The 20,997-nt window shown below is 36.6% G+C and overlaps 1 protein-coding gene across 1 annotated transcript in view; it reads right to left on the minus strand.

Moving 5' to 3' along the window:
* The window catches only part of LOC140237437 (cilia- and flagella-associated protein 337-like), an 87,370-nt gene that overhangs the window by 28,395 nt on the left and 37,978 nt on the right, over positions 1–20,997 (minus strand). Inside the window, exons 17-22 of the mRNA XM_072317363.1 lie at positions 14,830–14,987; positions 13,813–13,977; positions 12,454–12,569; positions 10,065–10,137; positions 7,059–7,229; positions 4,030–4,218 (exon numbers count right to left, since the gene is read on the minus strand). Coding sequence (XP_072173464.1) covers positions 4,030–4,218; positions 7,059–7,229; positions 10,065–10,137; positions 12,454–12,569; positions 13,813–13,977; positions 14,830–14,987 — 872 coding nt within the window. The remainder of the gene's footprint in view (positions 1–4,029; positions 4,219–7,058; positions 7,230–10,064; positions 10,138–12,453; positions 12,570–13,812; positions 13,978–14,829; positions 14,988–20,997) is intronic.

The following is a 20,997-nucleotide window of genomic DNA, read 5'->3' on the forward strand; positions in this document are numbered from 1 at the left end:
TTGTAAATAGCGCCCTCAATGGCCATTGCAGCCATTTTTCAAAATGGCCACCATAGATTCCATTATCTTTTATTTCCTGATTTCACAAAAGGAAAAGTCAATAATATTTGCACACAATTTGAAAATCATGTTTGAAATAAATATTTGTATTAGATTATTATAATAAATATTTGTATTAGATTATAATACTGCCCTCAACGGCCATTGCCGCCATATTCCAAAATGGCTGCCATTGTCATAATCATTTTGTTTTACAAAATGGTAATTTCAGAAAGAAAAGTCAACAAATGTGTACATAAATTGAAAATCATGTTTAAAATCAAACATTATATCTAGGTTGCATTAACTCTAGAAATTGTTCCTTCGCAAATTTTCAAGAAGAAAAAAATTGCTAATAACGGTAATTGCAGCCATTTTCCAAAATGGCTGTCATAGATGCCATTTTTCTTTTATGAAGATGTCCTAATGCTGGAAGAAGACAATAAACATTTTTGCGCAAGTTGACAATTACATACAAAGAAGTTTAAACATTGAGCCATCATAAGCTGTGTTCTCAATGGCTATTTCAGCTATTTGTCAAAATGGCTACAATACACTCTTCTTTTTCTTTTTCTTTTTTGGAAAATTTGCTTAACTTCAGAAGAAGACAGTAGAATACTCACAGAGACATTATGTCATCTGAAATATGGTGTTAAAGAAATCATTTGAGGAACAACTTAAATAAACAAGGCAAATGCGATTATATCTCACCAATGATGAATGCATATTTTAGGTGGCAAACATGAAAAATTTCCGAAAAAGAGTAATATGAATATCCAGGGATAATGGCGCCATGTATCAACTTTGACAGTAACACCATATCATTGAATATATGGGACTATATGACGTGTATCTATTCTAAAATGTAACTTCCTAAACATTCTTAAGACAGATATGAAATAATAACCTTTCATTTTCCGAAAAAAGTTAATTTACTTTATGCTATGCTTCCATAAAAACACATACATTTGATATCCATACTGTTAGCCGTCACACGCTAAATACTGCAATTAGAACTAAACTGAAAACATGAATTTAGAACTAACCCATCAATGAAACCTTTTTTTAATCTAAATTTCTTTGAACACAAGATTGCATGAGATATAATTGCTCTTTAGCAGTATTCTATTGCTTTTTCCTTCTGGAATAAGCAAATAAAACTAGAAATGTCGCTACAGCGACTGGTTATACCCTCGCCAAAAAACATTTCATAAGCTTTGGTCAAAACAACATTTCATAAGCTTTGGTCAAAAAACTGAGGAAGTAGTTAAATCCGCAAGATCTTTCCTTGATCTTCTGCCATTAATATGCCGTTACCATGGCAACGTACTTTCGGGTACTGTCGAAAAATGCGTCTTGCACATCTACAACCAAAGGCACACATCTGTACCAAGTTTCATGGAAATTGGGCAAAAACTGAGGAAGTAGTTTGCAACACAAAATTTTCCATCATTTTGGCTCATAATATGTGAGCTGTTACCATGGCAACATACTTTTTGTCACTGTCAAGAAATGTGTCATGCTGACCTATATCCTAAGACAAACATTCAATATGAATTCCATGAGAATTGGAAGAACACTGATGAAGCAGTTTTGCCATGAAGCATTTTGCCCTATATTTTACCAATAACATGCCGTTACCATGGCAACGCACTTTTTGCCACTGCGGAAATATGTGTCTTGCACATTAACATATTCAGATGAACATCTGTACCTAATTTCATAAAAATTGATCAAAAACTGTGGGAGGAGTTCGCGACGCAAGATTTGTACCCATTATTGCCCATAATATGCCGTTACCATGGCAACGTACTTTTGGGTACTGTCAAAAAATACGTCTTGCACATCTACAACCCAAGGCACACATCTGTGCCAAGTTTTATGGGAATCGGTTGAAAACTGAGGAAGTAGTTCGCGACGTAAGATTTGCAACGGACCGACCGCCCGACCGACCGCCCGACCGACCGCCCGCCCGACCGACCGCCCGACCGTCCGCTGATTCCTATATACCCCCTTCAAACTTCGTTTGGCGGGGGTATAAAAAGGAGTGTGTGGAAGCCATTTTGACAAAGAGCCGCCATAGCCGTTGGGGACGATGTTTAAATGGTGGCTCAATATCTTCATTTCAAATTCAAATTTAAACTTGAATTTATTTGAATGTCTTTTGTCAATTTGCACAAGAAATTGTATTATCTTCTGGCATTATCATATTTTCAAGAAATAAATAGCATCTATAGTGGCCATTTGGAACATGGCTGCCATGGTCGTTGATGGTGCCATTTGTAATGGCCTCATATATTATTTTCTTTTGAATATGATTTTCAACATATGTACAAATTTCATTGATTTTCTCTCTGAAATTATCAAATCTTTCCCCCAAAAAATAAAGAAAATAAGAAAAGAAGCAGACATCCATGGCGGTCAGCATGGCCCTTGAGGGCGCCTTCTAAGAAGACCTTATACTTTAATTTATTTTTGAGCAGAATTTTCAACTTGTTTGCAAAGTCTTATTGACTTTTCCTTCTGACATCAGCAAATTTTTGAAAAAAAAAAAGGTGGGGGGGGGGCATCCATGGCAGCTGTTTGAAACTTGGCTGCTATGGCTGCTGAGGGTGCACTTTTGGATGGCCTATTATCAAATTCAGTTTGAATGTAATTTTCCACCTTTGTGGAAATTCCGATTGACGTCTGCAACACTACGAAAAAAAAAAAGACATTCATGGTGATTCATTTTGAAAAATGGCTGGAATGGCCATTGAGGGGGCAATTTGCAAAGGCCCAATAAGTTTACTTTTTAATGTAATTTCCCACCTGTTTGCAAAATATCGTTGGCTTTCCCTTCGGATTTTAGTAAATCTTTTCGAAAATATAGCATTTATGGCGGCCATTTTGAAAAATGGTTGTCATGACCGTTAAGGGCGCAATTTCCGATGGCCCAATATCGAGATTAACATGTATTTTAAATGTCATTTCCCATTTATAACCAAAATTTCATTGACTTTTCCTTTTGAAATTAGCATTTTTTCAAATGAAAAAGTGACACTTATGGTGCCCATTTAAAAAAAAAAAAATGGCTGCCATAGCCATTGAGGGCACAATTTTCAATTGCCCAATATCTGGATTTATTTTGGATGTCATTTCCCGCTTGTTTGCACAAAAAAGAAAAAAATTGGCTTTCCCTTCTGAAATTTGCATTTTTTAACAAAAAATTGTATTTATGGCGGCCATTTTGAAAAAAATGGCTACCATGGCCGTTGAGGGCGCAATTTCCGATGGCCAATATCTAGATTTATTTTGAATGTAATTAACATTTATGGGCAAAATCTGATTAACTTTTCCCTTCTGAAATTTGCAAAATCATCGAAGAAGTGGCACATTAGACAGCCATTAAAAAAAATGGCTGTCATTGACGTTGAGGGCGCAGTTAACAATAGCAAAATATTTAAATTCATTTTGAATGCAATTTCCCACTTGTTTGCAAAATCTTACTGGCTTTCCTTTCTGAAGTTAGCAAATGTTTTGAAAAAAAAATGACATTTATGGTGGCCATTTTGAAAAATGGCTGCCATGGGCGTTGAGGGCGCTATTCCCGATGGATCAATATCTAGATTTATTTTGAATGTAATTTCCCATTTGTAACCAAAATCTTGTTTACTTTTCTCTCCTAAAATTAGCAAATTTTACGAAAAACATGGCATTTATGGCAGCCATTTTGAAAAATGGCTGCCATAGACGTTGATGGCGCTATTTACAATGGCCCAATATCTAAATTTAATCTGAACGTGATTGTTAACCTGTATACGAAATTTGGTGCTTTTATCACAAAATGCACAATTGTTCGGCTATGCCGCTCCACTATTTACCAAGCAAGTACCAAGAATTTTATTAATTAATACACTGTAGTCTAAAGTTTAAGTTGTAGTTTAAACATATTTTCATAGTCCTTGTTTTGACAGTATATCCTTATTCTACATACAGCATTAAAATCACCTCATCACTTTCACTAGTTTGACTCTCGCCAGAGGACGGTCTCTTTCCAGGCACATCATGTTCTCCTACCAGACCTGCTGCTTTAGTTCCTTTCCTGGCAGTCATGATGTGATGCTGGCGGCTACTCTGGGATGAGTGCAGCTGGGTTTGCTGTCTTTGTGTGCTTGGAGAGATACTACCATGAAGGCCCTGAGAAAGTCAGACAAATATTAAAGGATTGGTACACAGTGTAACACATTTTATTTGATGGTACTGAAGGTCTCATATTACTCTATTAACTAGAAATTTCCATTGCCACGCAATTTGATTGTATCCACCGGCACTAGAGAGGGCACACAAACCACCCACCAATGATATGACCTTTCACCCTATAAAAGACAGAACACTGGGGGCAGCAGATCCAAAATCTATAGGCTCGTAGATTATATCATGGTAGACCTTCATACCAAATTGGAACAAACTTCGCCAAGAAATGTAGCCAAGGATGCCGGAAGTGGGGGGGGGGGGTAAAACCAGTTTTTGCCCCCCAAAGTGCCCCCTGTAACAAATAATTAATCTATTATTTAAAGACCAAAATGAATGAAGGCATTTTCTTGTCTAAAAGTTGTCAAGTTCAGAACTGAAAATACACTAACAATATACATTTATTATATCTACACACTAATATTAACTTACGAGTAAAATTTAGTGTATAGATGGTAGCCTTGAGTCCTCGAGTGTGCCCGCTGAAACATACCTTTAGTGAACCTTACATTTTTCCTTTTCTTCTCTGCATTCTAGCAGTATCATAATATTTTTTATTACTCGAACAATGCGATCACGTTTAAGCTTTTAATGAATACATTTCAGACGAATGGCAAAGTGAAAGTGGCTTGCTCGCTCTGCCCGTACTTATACATTGTAGTAAAATGAATAGTTTTTCATAAGTTATGAGTCCTTTGCAGTGATTTCTTTACTATGTTTAGTTCCCTAGAAATTTGATTTAAAATGCTATATAAACATGACTTTTATACTCTATTTTTACAGAAAGTCCCTACCGTGGGAGGGGGGTATCCCCCTCCACTTCCTCCCCCTCTCGGTCGCTTTGCTCCCTCGCTGAGGATCTCACACCGTCACACAATGTACGCCCGTATGTTCTTATCATAGTTCTTCGCACTGAATTTTCCCCTATGTTTGATTCCCTAGAAATTTGCTTTTAAATGCTCTATAAACGTGACTTTTATACTCTGTTTTTACAAAATGTCCCTACGACCCCCTCCCACACCCTCCCCCGCTCCATCACTTCGCTCCCCCCCCCCCCCCCCCCGTATGTTATGATCATAGTCCTTCAAACTAATTTAAAAAAAAAATATATTGATTCCCTAGAAAATTGCTTTTAAATGCTTACAAACGTGACTTTTGTACCCTGTTTTTACAAAAAGTTCTTACCCTGGGAGGGGGGTATCCCCCTCCCATACCCTCACCGAGGATCTCGCATTGTCACTATGTGCCCCCATCGAGATTTTGCCCCTCTAAAACCAGAAGTGTTCCGCCGCGCTTGAATGTAGCCTACAGAGCACACACAAACCATCCACCACCAACATGTCCTTTGACCCTATAAAAGATGGAAAGATGGAAAAATGGAGGGCAGCAGATCCAAAATCTATAGGCTTGTAGATAACATCATGATAAACCTCCATACCAAATTTGAACAAAATCTGTCAAGAAATGTAGCCTATAGAGCGCACATAAACCATCCATCAACAATATGACCTTTGACCCTATAAAAGACAGAACACTGGGGGCAGCACATCCAAAATCTATAGGTTTGTAGATCATATCATGGTAGACCTTCATACTAAATTTGAACAAAATCCGTGAAGAAATGTAGCCTATAGAGCGCACACAAACCATCCACCAACAACATGACCTTTGATCCTATACAAGACGGAGCACTGGGGGTAGCACATCCAAAATCTATAGGCTTGTAGATAACATCATGATAAACCTCCATACTAAATTTGAACAAAATCCGTCAAGAAATGTACCGGTAGCCTATAGAGCGCACATAAACCATCCATTAACAATATGACCTCTGACCCTATAAAAGACGGAACACTGGAGGCGGCACATCCAAAATCTTTCAACTTGTAGCTCATATTATGGTAGACCTTCTTACCAAATTTGAACAAAATTTGTTAAGAAATGTAGCCTATAGAGCGCACACAAACCATCCACCAAGAACATGACCTTTGACCCTATAAAAGATGGAACACTGGGGGCAGCACATCCAAAATCTATAGGCTTGTAGATTATATCATGGTAGACCTTCGTAACAAATTTGAACAAAATCCGTCAAGAAATGAAGCCTATAGAGCGCACACAAACCATCCACCAACAACATGACCTTTGACCCTATAAAAGACAGAAAAATGGAGGGCAGCAGATCCAAAATTTATAGGCTTGTAGATTACATCATGATAAACCTCCACACCAAATTTGAAAATATACAAATGTGACCTCTAGAGTGCACACAAAAATATGGCATTTTACCTTATAAAAGATGGAACACTGGGGGCAGCATCACCCAAAGTTATAGGTGTGGAGATATTACCAAATGAATATGAACCTCCATACAAAATTTCAAAGAAATCCGTCAAAGTTTGTGGCCCCTAGAGTGCACATAAGAATGTGACGCGGTGGTGGCGGCGTAACGCTACTGCTGAATCCAAAGTATATCCTCCGGCATACATGCCGGGGGATACAATTAGTTGCATCACAAGGAATAATTATTGCATGGATCATAACTTTGACCCAACAGCACACATCTTGCCAAAATCATAATAGATAAATACCTTGTCCATGATATAGCAGGGTTTTTTTTTCCATCAAAATTCTGCAACAGTCTTTAAAACTTTGCAACAACTTGAAAAGTTATCCAGGATCCCATGAGTTTATATCACACTTCTGTAACAAAGTTGAAAGGAAGCTGTTTTCATCCCTAGATTACAGCTTCAATATTGAAAACAGTGACCACTATGTAACTGTACCACTTTTGACTTCTCCCTAGTTTTGGCCATCTTTCTCAGGAAGCGCTGCTGAAGATGTCGTGAGGCAACCTCTGACCCTGTATTCCAGATAACAATTTCACCATCATAGCTCCCAGTGGCCAGAGTGTGAGGACCAGTGAAAGATGCACCCAGAATGTCGTCTTGATGCTCCTAGCAGTATAGTGTATAATACCAGTCAATACATTAATGCTTGTAAACCTGGGCCCCGTTTCATAAAAAGTTGATATGATAGCAACTCTTGCTGGAATGACAATTGTCATAGTAACAACAAGAATCCAGCTTCCTGATTGGCCGTTGCTATTGGAAGTTGTCATTCCTCCAAGAGTTGTCATCCAAACATCTTTTATGAAATGGGGCCCTGGAGTCTTGGTGCTCTTTACTGCACCTTTCGATATAAAATGATTCTTCAAGGGAGAAGCATGCAAATTTGGGGCAAAATATTTGTTCAATACAGGGTTCCATTTTATTTTTTTTTTTCTCTTCTCGTTATTAACAACGACAAGCATGCTGTTGCCCACTGTAATGAAATGCAGGAAATTGTGCTGAGGGTTGAATTTTCTTTTCCTCACGGGGTATATGCCATCGAAGATTAGATAGTCTTCGGCCGTGATTTGGCAAAACAACGTATCTGAAATTTTGTGGTTTTTCAGGTTTTTGGCTTTTTAGATACATTAAGCCATTTTTGAACATCTGTCAAAATTTCAGCTCTCAAAGTGATATTAATTTTTAGAAAAATGCATTTAAATTTCAGCGATTTTTCAAAATAAGTCCAAATAATTTGGCAAAAAAAAAGTAACTTACTTACGTTGTTCTGCCAAAACAGTTTCTGTCCCAGATCTCATTTGAGCTTCCGGTTTTTCTGGCAGAATAACGCATCTTCGTTGTGTGACATGGCAAAACAACGTAACTGCAGCATGCAGCTGCCTGCCCGGTCTAGCCGCAGCAGCTGCGGCTGCATGTTAACGTTATGCACACAATCGATCGAGCATTGTCAGTGCAGCTTTTCAGCTGCAACGGTTACCGTTCATGATGAATGGATCTAGATCTAGAGCTGCAGTTACTGTCTGTTCCAGAGGGCAGTTCATTCTGAATCTTTCTCTTAAAAACCAAAAGAAAGGTAAGTAGATCTAGATCTAAAGCTTAAAAAAACAAACAAGTTTGAATCGTGAATGTTTAGGTCTAACTTTCAATTCAACGTGTGCCATGGCATGAATGCTGTACCAGCACTGACCACTGTAACTAAGCAAAGCTACCAAGTCTCACGCATTCTGCGTGACACTCAAGAATTTAGGGGCCATCTCACGATCTCACGCATGACACCCATTTTTCTCACGCATAGGGCAAAGTCTGCAACTTGGGCCTATAATAATGAGCATAGCTCAAAAGATTAAAGTTATAGTTGCAATTGAAGGTATATTTCCCTTTTGTCTTTCAAAATAAGTAAAAAATAATCACTGGAGTGTGCACCTGATCGCACCATTAAGAGCTAAAAATTGAAAAAGCTCCCTACCGTGGGAGGCCTCAGGGGGGAAAACCCCTCCCACACCCTCGCTCGTGCGCACATTCGCTCGCCGAGATGCCGAGTCATGAAAATCTCACTCATAAAAATTTTTTGAACTTGGCATCCCTGACTAAGTTACATTACATGTAGCCCAGGGACCCTCCCGCTCACTTCGTGAGCGGGCTGATTGCAGTAACATTACATGTATAATAGACTGTACTAAGTTAGACTAGGCCTAACTTTAGATCTATCATCTAGAGTGTGTTAGTCTGTATGGTTGTGGGGTCCTAGTTTCGGGAAAATAGTGATTGTCAGCCTCCTTAGTGGAAGTATTTTATGTATAAATTATCTGAAATTTATCTCAAAATGTGCTAGATCTATCTAGACTCTAAAACCTGGCTGTAGATTGACATCATGTTGTCGCACTGTCGATCATAATGATAAGGCTTATTTTAGTGACCCAACCAAAATACTCTCTCTTTTCACATCAATTGAAAAATATGAAGAGCGCTCACATTAAAAAGATAAAGGACTGGTAATTGAAATTATACGTGCATCGATCTTGCTGGTTTAAAACTAAAAGTGGAAGTCTTTAAAAAAAAACAAAAACTACAGTACAGCCTCGTCTACAGCCTACAGGACTAGGTGGCAGCTTAAGTCAACACAATTGTCAATAATTATACATGTTGCATTAACACAAATACAAGAAAGGACTGTGCTCTGAGTCTCAGCTAATTTCAAAGTACAAGGCTTCCAAAATATTTCTCAGAATACTAGAGGTAGAACCTAATGCATTACATCTTGCATACCACAACAAATATATCATATAAAGTATGACAAAGACGTGTGTCACAGGGTGCAATTGAAACTCATTGACATATTGACATACAATATCACATACAATATCACATACGTTGTTCTGCCTTGCTAAAACTGCTCAGTGCGAAGTAAGATATGTTGTTCTGCCATGCCACTGCCGTGGTGCGCAGAACAACTTGCGTTGTTTTGCCTAACCACGCACGTGATCCGAAGTTTGGGTGATCAGGCAAAACAACGTATCTACAAAAAGTCTTTGATATTTTGAACAAAAAATCTCTTTTTGACTTAAATTTTAACTAGATACTAGAAGAATGATATAAGCCATATTTTAAAAAAAGTATCTCGGAAAATTATTCGACTGGAGAGAAATGGTAACAATTTTAGTACTTTGTGGCTTCAAAATCTAAAATCGCGAATATCTCGAAAGTACCAAAACGCAGATACGTTGTTTTGCCAAATCACGGCCATCTTATACCATAAAACTCAATAATACAACGGTCTACACGAAGAAACATGACAACACACAGAATGTACATTAACAATGATTGGTATTTGCTGGACAAAATTTACACAGAGGAAAAAAAGAGAAGTAATTCAAATATGACTCTTGCTTGAATTGGTGTTAAATGATGCTGGATAGATTCTCAACAGTTTCCTTGTCTCACCTTCCCTCCTCTCCATTCGGATGGCTCAACAAGATATTGGTTGATTTGCTGATTGCGAAACACTGTGATGTACCTTGTAGAGCATGATAAAAAAGGAGGAAATACCTCAAAAGCCGACTGTCAATAATGGGAAATGTTTTATCCATAAATCAGACATCAGAATAAATCAGACATAAATCAGACATCCATAAGTCACAACAAGACTTAAAACAAAGATGATGGGAAATTACCCAAACCTTGCTAATGAGGTACACAGTAGTTAATCTTTGTCTCACTTCCTCAGCTGAATGTGTAGTAGCACAAACTAAACTTAACTAAACGAATCTACAACATGTAACAAGCATCCTGTGCACTACTGTGAAAGTAGAAATTTTCGCGGTGTTGAAATTTTCGCGCATTTCGCGCAACCAGAAATTAGCGGGAAAATAAAAGCACATGAATATTTTTACTTGCTATATGTTCCAGTTGATTCCATGGAATTAAAAACATGCAAAACTCTTCTTACCCAGCCAAACGCAAAAAATTAGTCAGGCGAAAATATCTACTTTTACAGTATAGGATAACAATTCAAGACTACATGTATCTCAGTCCTACAACTGTAGTACTAAATGGATGGTACAGTATTGGTCGAGATGAGAATTAGGCTTTTAACTTTTTGTGAGATAACAAGAAAACATTTATGAAATAGTACAGAGCATACCATTTTAAGAGGAATTCAAAGTTTATTTGATGAAAATTGGGTTTGACATGACTGAAACATCCAAAAAAAAAAAGTAAAACAAAGCGATCGTAAAAAAGTGTGGGTCCCAAACTTATTAGAATCGCTCTGTTTTGGATATCTCAGCCACTTCAAAACTAATTTTCATCAAATAAACATGAATTCCTCATGGAATTACATGCTCTTTCATATTTCACAAGAGGTTTCTCATTATCTCACCCAAAAAATGTTAGAAACCTGAAATTAGGTCTCAACCAAAACAATACGATCCCTTTAAAGATAATATAAAGTTTTGGTACCTCAAAAGTTTCCCTGAATTTCCTAGTCTTAGTTTGTGTTTTAGGTTAAAGTACCTTTCATATAACTAACACTGTGAGACTTACTCGCCCCAAAGGGCTCTCATGTCTTAGTAATCATGCAATTAACTGCGACCAGCAGCCCCATACGCATAGCGTAATGGGGCTTCGCATTGTAGTATTCAGGATCATGAAAGATTTAGTATCGCGGGTAAATATCAACTTAAAATCCAAAAATTTCTTCAATTTGAAGACTTACCAATTAAGTTGAAGTATTGAAAACAGGCTTCGGGCAATGTTTGGTTCTGCCAATAGTCCCTTTCTGTTCGAATTGATGACTGAATTTGACTCGGTCGAGAGGACCTTGGGAGAGCTACATACAATGAATACTACGGCCAGCGCATTGGCACACATCACATGCGCACAAATTTCAAATCCATGAACGGATAAGATGTTTGTGTGCGCATGCGCTGGCCGTCAATTCAGTGTAGCTCTCCCAAGGTCCTCTCGACCGAGTCACATTCAGTCATCAATTCGAACAGAAAGGGACTATTGGCAAAGTAATCATGCCTTAGTAATCATGCAATAATGGTTTCGTACCAGAGCCGCCGTACGGTGGCGGCTCTGGTACGAAACCATTATTGCATGATTACTAAGACATGAGAGCACTTTGGGGCGAGTAAGTCTCACAGTGTTAGTTATATAAAAGGTACTTTAACCTGAAACACAAACTAAGACAAGGAAATTCAGGGAAACTTTTGAGGTACCAAAACTTTATATTATCTTTAAACTATCAGATCTTAATCTTGATCTTGTATAACTTAATTGATCTCCATCAAGGCTTCAAAATGTGACAGAATTCTCAATTCAAATTTTAGAAGTTAAAGAGACAATATTCACCTTAGTCTATTTTTTTTCTGACACATTTAAGTAAGACATGAACAGATACAATAAATGAATCGGCAGACAACTATCTCTGATAACAGATTGTAAATCTGCAAATATCTTTCTTACTTGAAATGACTGCTACCTCCTCACTAATGGTAAAAAAGTGGCAACCATCTTTATAATATCTCATACAATTTACAACAATCTAACAGCATATACTAAGTTGTTGATGTATGCCTTTTCAGATTCAGATTCATATTTCATTTTATTGTCCATTTAGGAATTTCTTTCTGTTGGCATTTATACAAATAGATATCTACATACATACATACATAGATACACACAGAAATATCTAAAATATTCAACATCTAACTTAGCACAGAAAAGAAATTTGCTGGAGGTTATTAGTTTTAAGTGGTCTGAGGTGACTAAGGGTTGGTTTGCTTTTAGCTAACAGCAACCTGTGTCAATGAAAAATGCTTCCTACCTATCCCATCCGATGACAATAAGGGCTCTTTTCATGACTTCTATCTGACTAATGTCCACAGGGTTGCCCATCCCAGCATTCAGGAGATGATGACAGTGACCATTGAAATCCCACATCTGTAAACAAAAGACACAATATTCCTTTGGATTACTTGAACCTCATCTTGGCATAGAGTGATTTTTGATATTCAAATGACAGTTTAAGAAAAAAGAAATAATGCCCCCGGCGACACTTCGTGGCCGAGGCATAAAAACAAAAATAAATAAATGGATCAAAGTTTAGCTGCACTGAACCACTCCTTACTGTATATGGAACAATACAAGGATTTAAAACTAAAGCAAACACAGGAACAGGGGGTAAGACTTTGCTGTAAGTTACCCCAGTCACTGCATGTTCATGCATGATCATAGAACTGACAAATGGACATGATGCGTGAAGTGTACCATGCACCCAGTTGCAGAATGTTTGCACTTATCGCATTTTAATGTTGCACAATTGTTGGGATACTGACCAGTCCATACATGTGTGTGACTAACCATGCAAGCATAACAAACAAGGGGAAAATAATTCCCAAACTACTCTTTTCATCAACAGATGTCTTCATGTGAAGTGTCCATGCATAATCTATTCTTATAGCTGAGAAAATGAAATATGTCATCTATGATTTTCTGCCTACTTCTCTTATATATTTGCTTTTTTATTTGTCCAATGTGAAGTTGAGGGTCAATTCTGATTTACCACTGATATTCTGACAGAAAGTCTACAGTACAATTGTGACTACATGTGTGTACACATTATAATGCTACTACTATCTGTTTTGCTTATATACCGGTAGTTTTTGCAGCATTTCCATGCACACTTTCATGACTAATGTGGGTAGAAGGGGAGACACAAAAAAAGTCAGGCATAAACACTTTAAATTCATAAAATGTATGAACCCCACCCCATCCCCGAAACAGAGCTTCAGGTGAATTCACTAGCTCCAAGTTTCAGATACACAGAAAATTACACTAAACTCAATAGTATGGACCTCATTGCTACTCTTGCTACTTATTGCTATTCCATTTTTTTTTTTTGGGGGGGGGGGGTGGGTTGTGGTGCTGATCACACTTAGGTAAAAAAGGTAGGCCTACATGATAATATTAAATGTACTTTGATAAATGCTGATGACATTGGAACAGTTTAAACTGCACATTTTCCTGGCATCAACAATATACTGTAAAAGTGGAAATTTTCGGGCATTTCGCGCAAACAGAAGGTAGCGTGAAAATAAGAGCATAATTATGAATACTTTTTACATGCCGTTTGTTCCAGTAGTTCAAATCCTATTTTGCAAATGAGAGTTGAGAAGATTACTACCTTAACAGTGCCATCAGAACTGCCTGTGAAGATCCTGGTTTCATTGTGGTCAAATGCAAGACAAGTAATTTCTGCATTTCCGTGACAGTTGAGAAATTGCTTGACCTTCTGACCACTGTCCAGCATCCAGACGATGACTGTGGAGCCATGGCAAGCACTCACAACCTGCAAATATATTTGGTTCAGTAGTATTATACTAAAACTGATCACCACTCATGGATGCCAGCAAACATTATGATCTCTTACCACAGGATATAATCACTCTTGAAAAAAAAGTCTTGTCTTAATAGTGGAAACACTTATAATGTAATTAAGGTTTCAACTTTGAGTTTACTTGAATAAGATCTCAGGAATAATTGGTAAAATAATAAAATGTAAATACAGTATATATTGATTACAGTTATTGTACAGGCTGAAAAACTGATACAGGAAACAGGAATGGCAACATCTAGAATAAATGCATATGTGACCCGCTACAACAAAAGGATCCTAAAGTCGCTGATGGGCGAGCCAAGCATGGCCCAGAAAAATGCTATTTTCAGGCCTTTCCTTTGATCATTTAGCTTCGAAATTTCGGCAGATGATAGAAGATACATTAGACTACAAAATTATGTTAAAAACAGAAATCTGAACGTTTTGACAGATTTTGGTGATCTGACTTCAAACTTGATTTTCTCGGCTCACCCGTCAGCGACTTTAGGATCCTTTTGTTGTAGCGGGTCACATATCGTCGCTGGGGTGACAAGACCTTGTATCTCAAATCTTAGTGAAAATGACCTTTTTGGATTAATGGTCAATTAATCAGTTTTAAAAGTGATGTCCTCTCCATATCCTAGCTGTCTTACCCCCCAAAATGAAGACACCACAGCATGTCAAAGGAAAGGCTATCCCATTACAGATAGTGCTATGGGTGCCATTTTTTCCTCTTTCCCGAACATTTGATATTTTGTATATATGAGGTCTTGTCGCCCTTGCGACAATATATGCATGGAGTTAAATTGCACAAGCATATCATACCTGATTGAATGTAGAGTTGTAGATGGCCATGCTGACAGGCTTGTCATGGCTCATGACCCTGTCTTTGACCTCTGGCTTCATTTCAAGCATGGTTAGTTGATAGTTGAAGGAGATGAAGAGACGGTTGGTCATCTCATGGAAGTACATGGAGGTGTACACTGTTTACAAAGAGGAAAACCAAAGTGACAACAAACTTAGGCTGAGTATCAAACAAAGCCCTGTGAATAAGTGTGCCTGCTGCTTCATTTGACTTTCAGCTAGGATTTGAAAAAAAAAAGTCAGACTGGAAGTAATTTTGAAACTTTCTAAAAGAATTTACATTAAATTCATCATTACATTTTTTTTTAGGTCAAACATCTATATCATATGTTTTAGTAATTCCATGTATCTCACCTAGATATAAACATACAGGAAATAGGCAAACATGTCTGAAGGAGATTACTGAAGCTATTTCATGATTACAGCAAATTGCAAAAATTACCAAAATTAATGTTTGATCAAATAATTAAGATACTATGTAGATGTTTAGTGTATCTTATTTTTATCTACAATAAAAAACAAAACAAAAACAAAAAATTAAAAGAAAAAAATAAACCTCCAAAACCCCCCAAAACAACCCAAACATTCACATTTGGCAAATAGATGATGGAGAAAACCATTTCGTGCAAATTTTGTGATTAAACTGCCTTAACTTACACAATTGATAGTTATGACCAGTTCCCAATTCACTGACCTTCAAGTACAACTGCTCTCACTTCATACTTTTAAAACTGAGACATTATTGGACTTTTTTCATGATGCCAAAAGATACAAGAAACTCCAAAAAGAAAGCTGCTACAGCTACAGCTACCTGTGAAATGAGTAGTATGGCTATGGATGTTACGAGTGAACTCCTGGACAATTCTTCTTTTATTGAGAGCATTGGAAAAGCTTTTCAGAAGGTCATATGACAGGCTATGGATGAAACAATACACAAGTTGAAAACTGCAATGGCAGAAAGAGAGGATGGTTTGAAAGAACTGATTGAAAGAAATGCCTCTACGCTCCATGACATTCAAGTGACCATGGACAGCAAACTGGCTGATATCGATAGAATCAAATCCACTATGGAAAAACAGGAGACCATCGCTACGCTCACATCAAATCTCAACTCACTAGAGCAATATGGCAGAAGGAACAATATCAGAATCTTTGGGATGCCTGAACGACAGGGAGAAGATACCGATCAGCTAGTGTTTCAACTTGCGGATAAGCTTGGAGTGCGTGCAGCACCTGAAAACATAGATCGCTCACACAGAATTGGACAACCTGCACGTCAGGAACACCCCTACGCCGACGCTGTGAGTTTGCGGAACTCAAAGAGCAACTCCCGTCCCATCATAGTGAAGGTTACATCATACAAGACTAAGCACAGCTTCATGACAGAAAGGAGAAAGTTGAAGGGAACAAGAACAGTAACTGTTGTCGCCAAAGATCTTACTCCAAGCAATGCCAAGCTCTTGTCTGCAGCCTACACCCACAAGAATACAACAGCAGCATGGTCTGTTGATGGCAGGATTTTTGTTATAACCAAGGACTCTAACAACCGCGTGAGGAAGAAGTTGACTAAGTCTCATTCAGATCTGAACCACTTAGAGACGTAGATTGTGTGACACACCTCCCACAAGCTGGACGTTTCATCCTTTCCAGCATTCTCCACTGTATTCTTGTAGAAAACTGTAAGAAGTTTGTTTCCGGTTGATTGCCTTTCTATTAGGTTTTTATATCCTATCTATCTTAACTTATTGTGTATATTTGTGTGTAATCTTTGTTTCTTTGTGTGTGTGTGTGTGTGTGTGTGTGTGTGTGGGTGTGTGTGAATGTGTGAGAGTGCAATATAAATGCCTGATCGTGATACATATTTGCAGTGTTTAAATTCTATAGATACACAAATTTTATCAGATATTTTATCTCCTATAGAAAGTGAGGATAATGTATATAGACTTGATCAATCATTTTATACTCCAAATGAATTCAACAGTTTTGTGTGGTTGAAAAAGGTTTCACTAATGCTCCACTAGATTATTTTTCATGTGTTCAAGTATTCGTACAAATTACGACAATTTGATATCTGTTTTGGGTATTTTAGATTTAGAATTTTCTATAATAGGATTGACAGGGACCTAGTTGCAAGACTCTGATTCATTCTATAATACTCCAAATTATGAAACATGTTTTAAAGGTCGCCAAGGATGGAAGGGTGGAGGCGTAGGTGTTTTTATGCATGATAGTTTGATGTTTCACAAAAGAACTGATTCAGATGTAAATACCACATATTTTGAATCTATTTTTCTTGAAGTTTGTAATTCTAGAAAGAATATTGTTGTAGGAGTGGTGTATAGGCCACCTAATGAGTCTGTGCAATTATTTTTAGAAACTTTTGAAGTACTTCTTATCCCGTTCCTTACGGGAACCTAGTATACCAGGTTCCCGTGGGAGCAACTGACATACGGGAACCTGGTATACCAGGTTCCCAGGATGAAGACAAGAGTGCCTACTTTCGTGGCCTAAATTCATGTTTCTTTGTGTTGTAATGCCCGCAAAAATGGGTTTGATAAAAAGATAAGAGTTCATTCTATCACCATAGGTTTTCTTTCTGCCGGAAAAATGTGTATATCATAGCATTATTACCTTTTTTTCTGATTTAGTTTGCGCCTGCTTTGCTATAAAACTCGTATGGACATGTACATAGCAATCAAAGCTGAGCTCGAGTAGATTTTTGTGTTCGCTGACCCCAGTCATTCCATTCACGTGCCCGGTTTCATGTAAAACAAAAGTGTCTGTGGGCCCATCAGCGCACACTGTCACTCTATTCATATACCTCGCACTCGATCAATATTTTCATTGTTTGATGGCACATGTAGTTGACCGTGGTAAGGGGATACATGTACCGCTTGACTGCTTTCGCTCAGATGGATTACCAACCTGTCTGTTCTCTGTTGATGGGCAGGAAAGAATCTCATTTGGGGGCGCATTCAAAGAATTGTGGAAGGAACGGGTTAACACTGTTAATAGAGAAGGTAATTTATATATATGATGCATCACGTTGTGTAGTGCCACCTCATGTCTACTCGACGACAGCCAGAGAAAAATGCACGCACTGTGTGTGCGTGTACATAGTAATTCCCATGCCACTGTATGTTATACTCTGCATGCATGGCACGCTGTGATACCACTAGCGTGTGCTTCAGTGCAGTGCAGTGCAGTGCAGTGGCTAGCACACGCTAGCTCCAGCACCTAAATAATTTCCTCTTTTTGGCACCCAGGGTACAACCTTTTTAAAAAAATAAATAATTCAACAAAATGGCTGATTTTTATTTGCTACCCCAGGATACCATTTATGTCATCATATTATGGGAGATTTTAACATTAATTTATAAGATGTCAAGTCTTGCCAAGATTAAAATAATTTCATTGATTTATTAATGACATATTCTGTGTTTCCATTAATTCATCTTCCTACTTGAGTTACAAGTACCACAGCAACCCTCAGATGTATTGACAAATTATACAGAACAAACTACTTCTGGTGTTGTTTTTGCTGATGTACATATGTACTGTATTCGCCGAATATTTCACGAGGTTTTTATTTTCGCGAATTTTGCGAGTCAGCTGCTTTTCACGAAATTAAAAACATGTGAAAATATTGACTCTAATGCTGATATGAATGTGACGTACACATATACATTTCTCTGTTCAGGACAGGACTCCACGATCGCGAATTTAACCACTCGCGAAATTGTCGGGAAGTCGCGATACGCGAAAATTTAGACTCGTGAAATATATGGTGTATACAGTAAGTGATCATCTTCCTGTATTTTCCATTTCTAAGATGAAGGTTAAAAGAATGAAGTTTGATTATGATTATTTGAAATGTGACATTAATGATGATTATATACAACTACATAGGTTTATATTTAGCATTAATGATATTTGTTGGAATTTTGAAGGTGATGTAAACCAGGCTTATGATTCTTTTTTCAATAAATTTACATGTGTGTATGATAATTGTTTTCCTTTTATACCTGTTAGATATAATGTGAAATACAAGAACAACCTTGATTTACCAATAATTCATTGAAAATGTGTAAGAAGAAGTGTGTATTGTATAAGAAATATTTGAAAAAACCAACTGATTACCGGAAATGTGTGTATAAAAAATTTCGTACTAAAGTTACAAGTAAAATTAAAAAGGTTAAAATGAATTTTATAAAAGGAAGTTTAAAACTGCAACAGGAAATATTAGACAAACATGGAAAGTGATAAATGATTATTCAGGTCAATGTTCAAATAATAAATTTATGCCGCAATCAGTTCAGTATAATAACCAGGTTTTATGTGAACCAAATAAAATAGTAGATCTTTTTAATGGTTATTTTTAATTATTAACATTGGACCAAATCTTGCCTCACAATTTGACAATACTGCAAATGATCAATGTCATACTCAATACAACTGTATGTGAAGAAAAACATCACATCTGCTTTTGTTTTGTTGCTCCAATAACTCCTGGTGAAATTATTGATATTGTATGTAAATTCAAGAATGGAAAGAGTCCTGGATTTGATGATATAGATATAAAATTAGTTAAAAAGGTTATACATATTATATGTTTTCCACTTTGTTTTTTATTTAATGCTTCTTTAATGAGTGGAATTGTTCCTGATAAACTTAAAATTGCAAAGGTTATTCCTATTCATAAAGGTGGACATACATGTAAGGATGAATGATCAAATCATTGCCCAGTATCAATTCTACCGGTATTTTCGAAAATTCTTGAGAAGTGTATTTACAGCTGATTACAGAGATTTTCAGAAAGTGCAATATTATAAATAGTAGTCAATATATCCACAGCGTTGGCTGATTTTATAGACAAAATACAATCAGTTTTTGATAGTAATGAGATAATGTTTAGTTTGTTTTCAGATCTAACCAAAGCATTTGATGTCTCAGACCATTCTGTTTTACTGAGTAAGTTACATGCTTATGGAATTTGTGGTGTTATTTGGACTTGGTTTAAAAGCTAATAGATAATTGTCAACAATATGTGAAGTTTGGAAGTGTAAAATCTCAAATGCAAACTCTTAAATGTGGTGTGCCTCAGGGCTCCATTCTTGGCCCGCTTTTATTTATATTGTATGTGAATGATATTATTAATGTGTCATATAAGTTAAAATTAATTCTTTTTGCTGATGATACAAAGGTGTTTATGTCCTTTAAAGATACTACTAATATGCAATATAAATTTGTTTTAGAGTTTGATAAATTGGTAAATTGGTTTTATATCAATAAATTGGTTTTGAATTACAAAAAGACAAATTTTATGGTTTTTACAAATCGACATGTAAATACAGATCATGTTGAAATTAAGGTTGGAAGTTATAACATTACAAGAGTTTCTTCCGCAAAGTTTTTAGGAATTATAATTGACGACAAATTATCTTGGAATGTTCACATTGGTGTTATTTGCAACAAGATTGCAAAGTGTTTGGGTGTTTTGAATAGGATGAAAAAGTTCCCTCAAGAATTTTTATTGTATATAATTCTTTAATTGTAGCGCATTTAAATTATTGTTTACCTGCTTGGGGAAATTCAAGTGAGAAATATATGAACAGGCTTTTTAAACTCCCAAAAAGGGTAATCAGAATTATTTGTCATTCACCTTATCATGCACATACAAGACCTTTGTTTTAAAAGTTGAAGTTTCTTAATATTTATGACATGTATAGATATCAAGTTGCTATTTTTATGTATTCTTGCCAAAATAATTTATTACCAAAGTCTCTTCTAGAGTGTTTTAAACTGAATAAAAGTGTTCACAATTATAATACAAGAAATGTTAATAATTTTCATTTGCCACAAATTAGAACATCTGTGTACAAGAGATTTGTATTTTTCTCAGGACCGCACATTTGGAATCATTTGCCAGAAACTATTCAGAAAAGTCAAAGTTTAATAAACTATTTTAAAAGGAGATATAAACAATATTTGTTGAATAAGGTGTAATAATTTTCATATGAAACTATATCATTTATATAATTGGAACATTGCTTGTGTGTATGATCAGGTATTCTGTACATTGTAACTCCATACAGTTATAGTCAGTGTTATTTTATTACTGCGTGTGAG

The sequence above is a fragment of the Diadema setosum genome, chromosome 14, assembly GCF_964275005.1.
Source record: "Diadema setosum chromosome 14, eeDiaSeto1, whole genome shotgun sequence".
Taxonomy (NCBI): domain Eukaryota; kingdom Metazoa; phylum Echinodermata; class Echinoidea; order Diadematoida; family Diadematidae; genus Diadema; species Diadema setosum.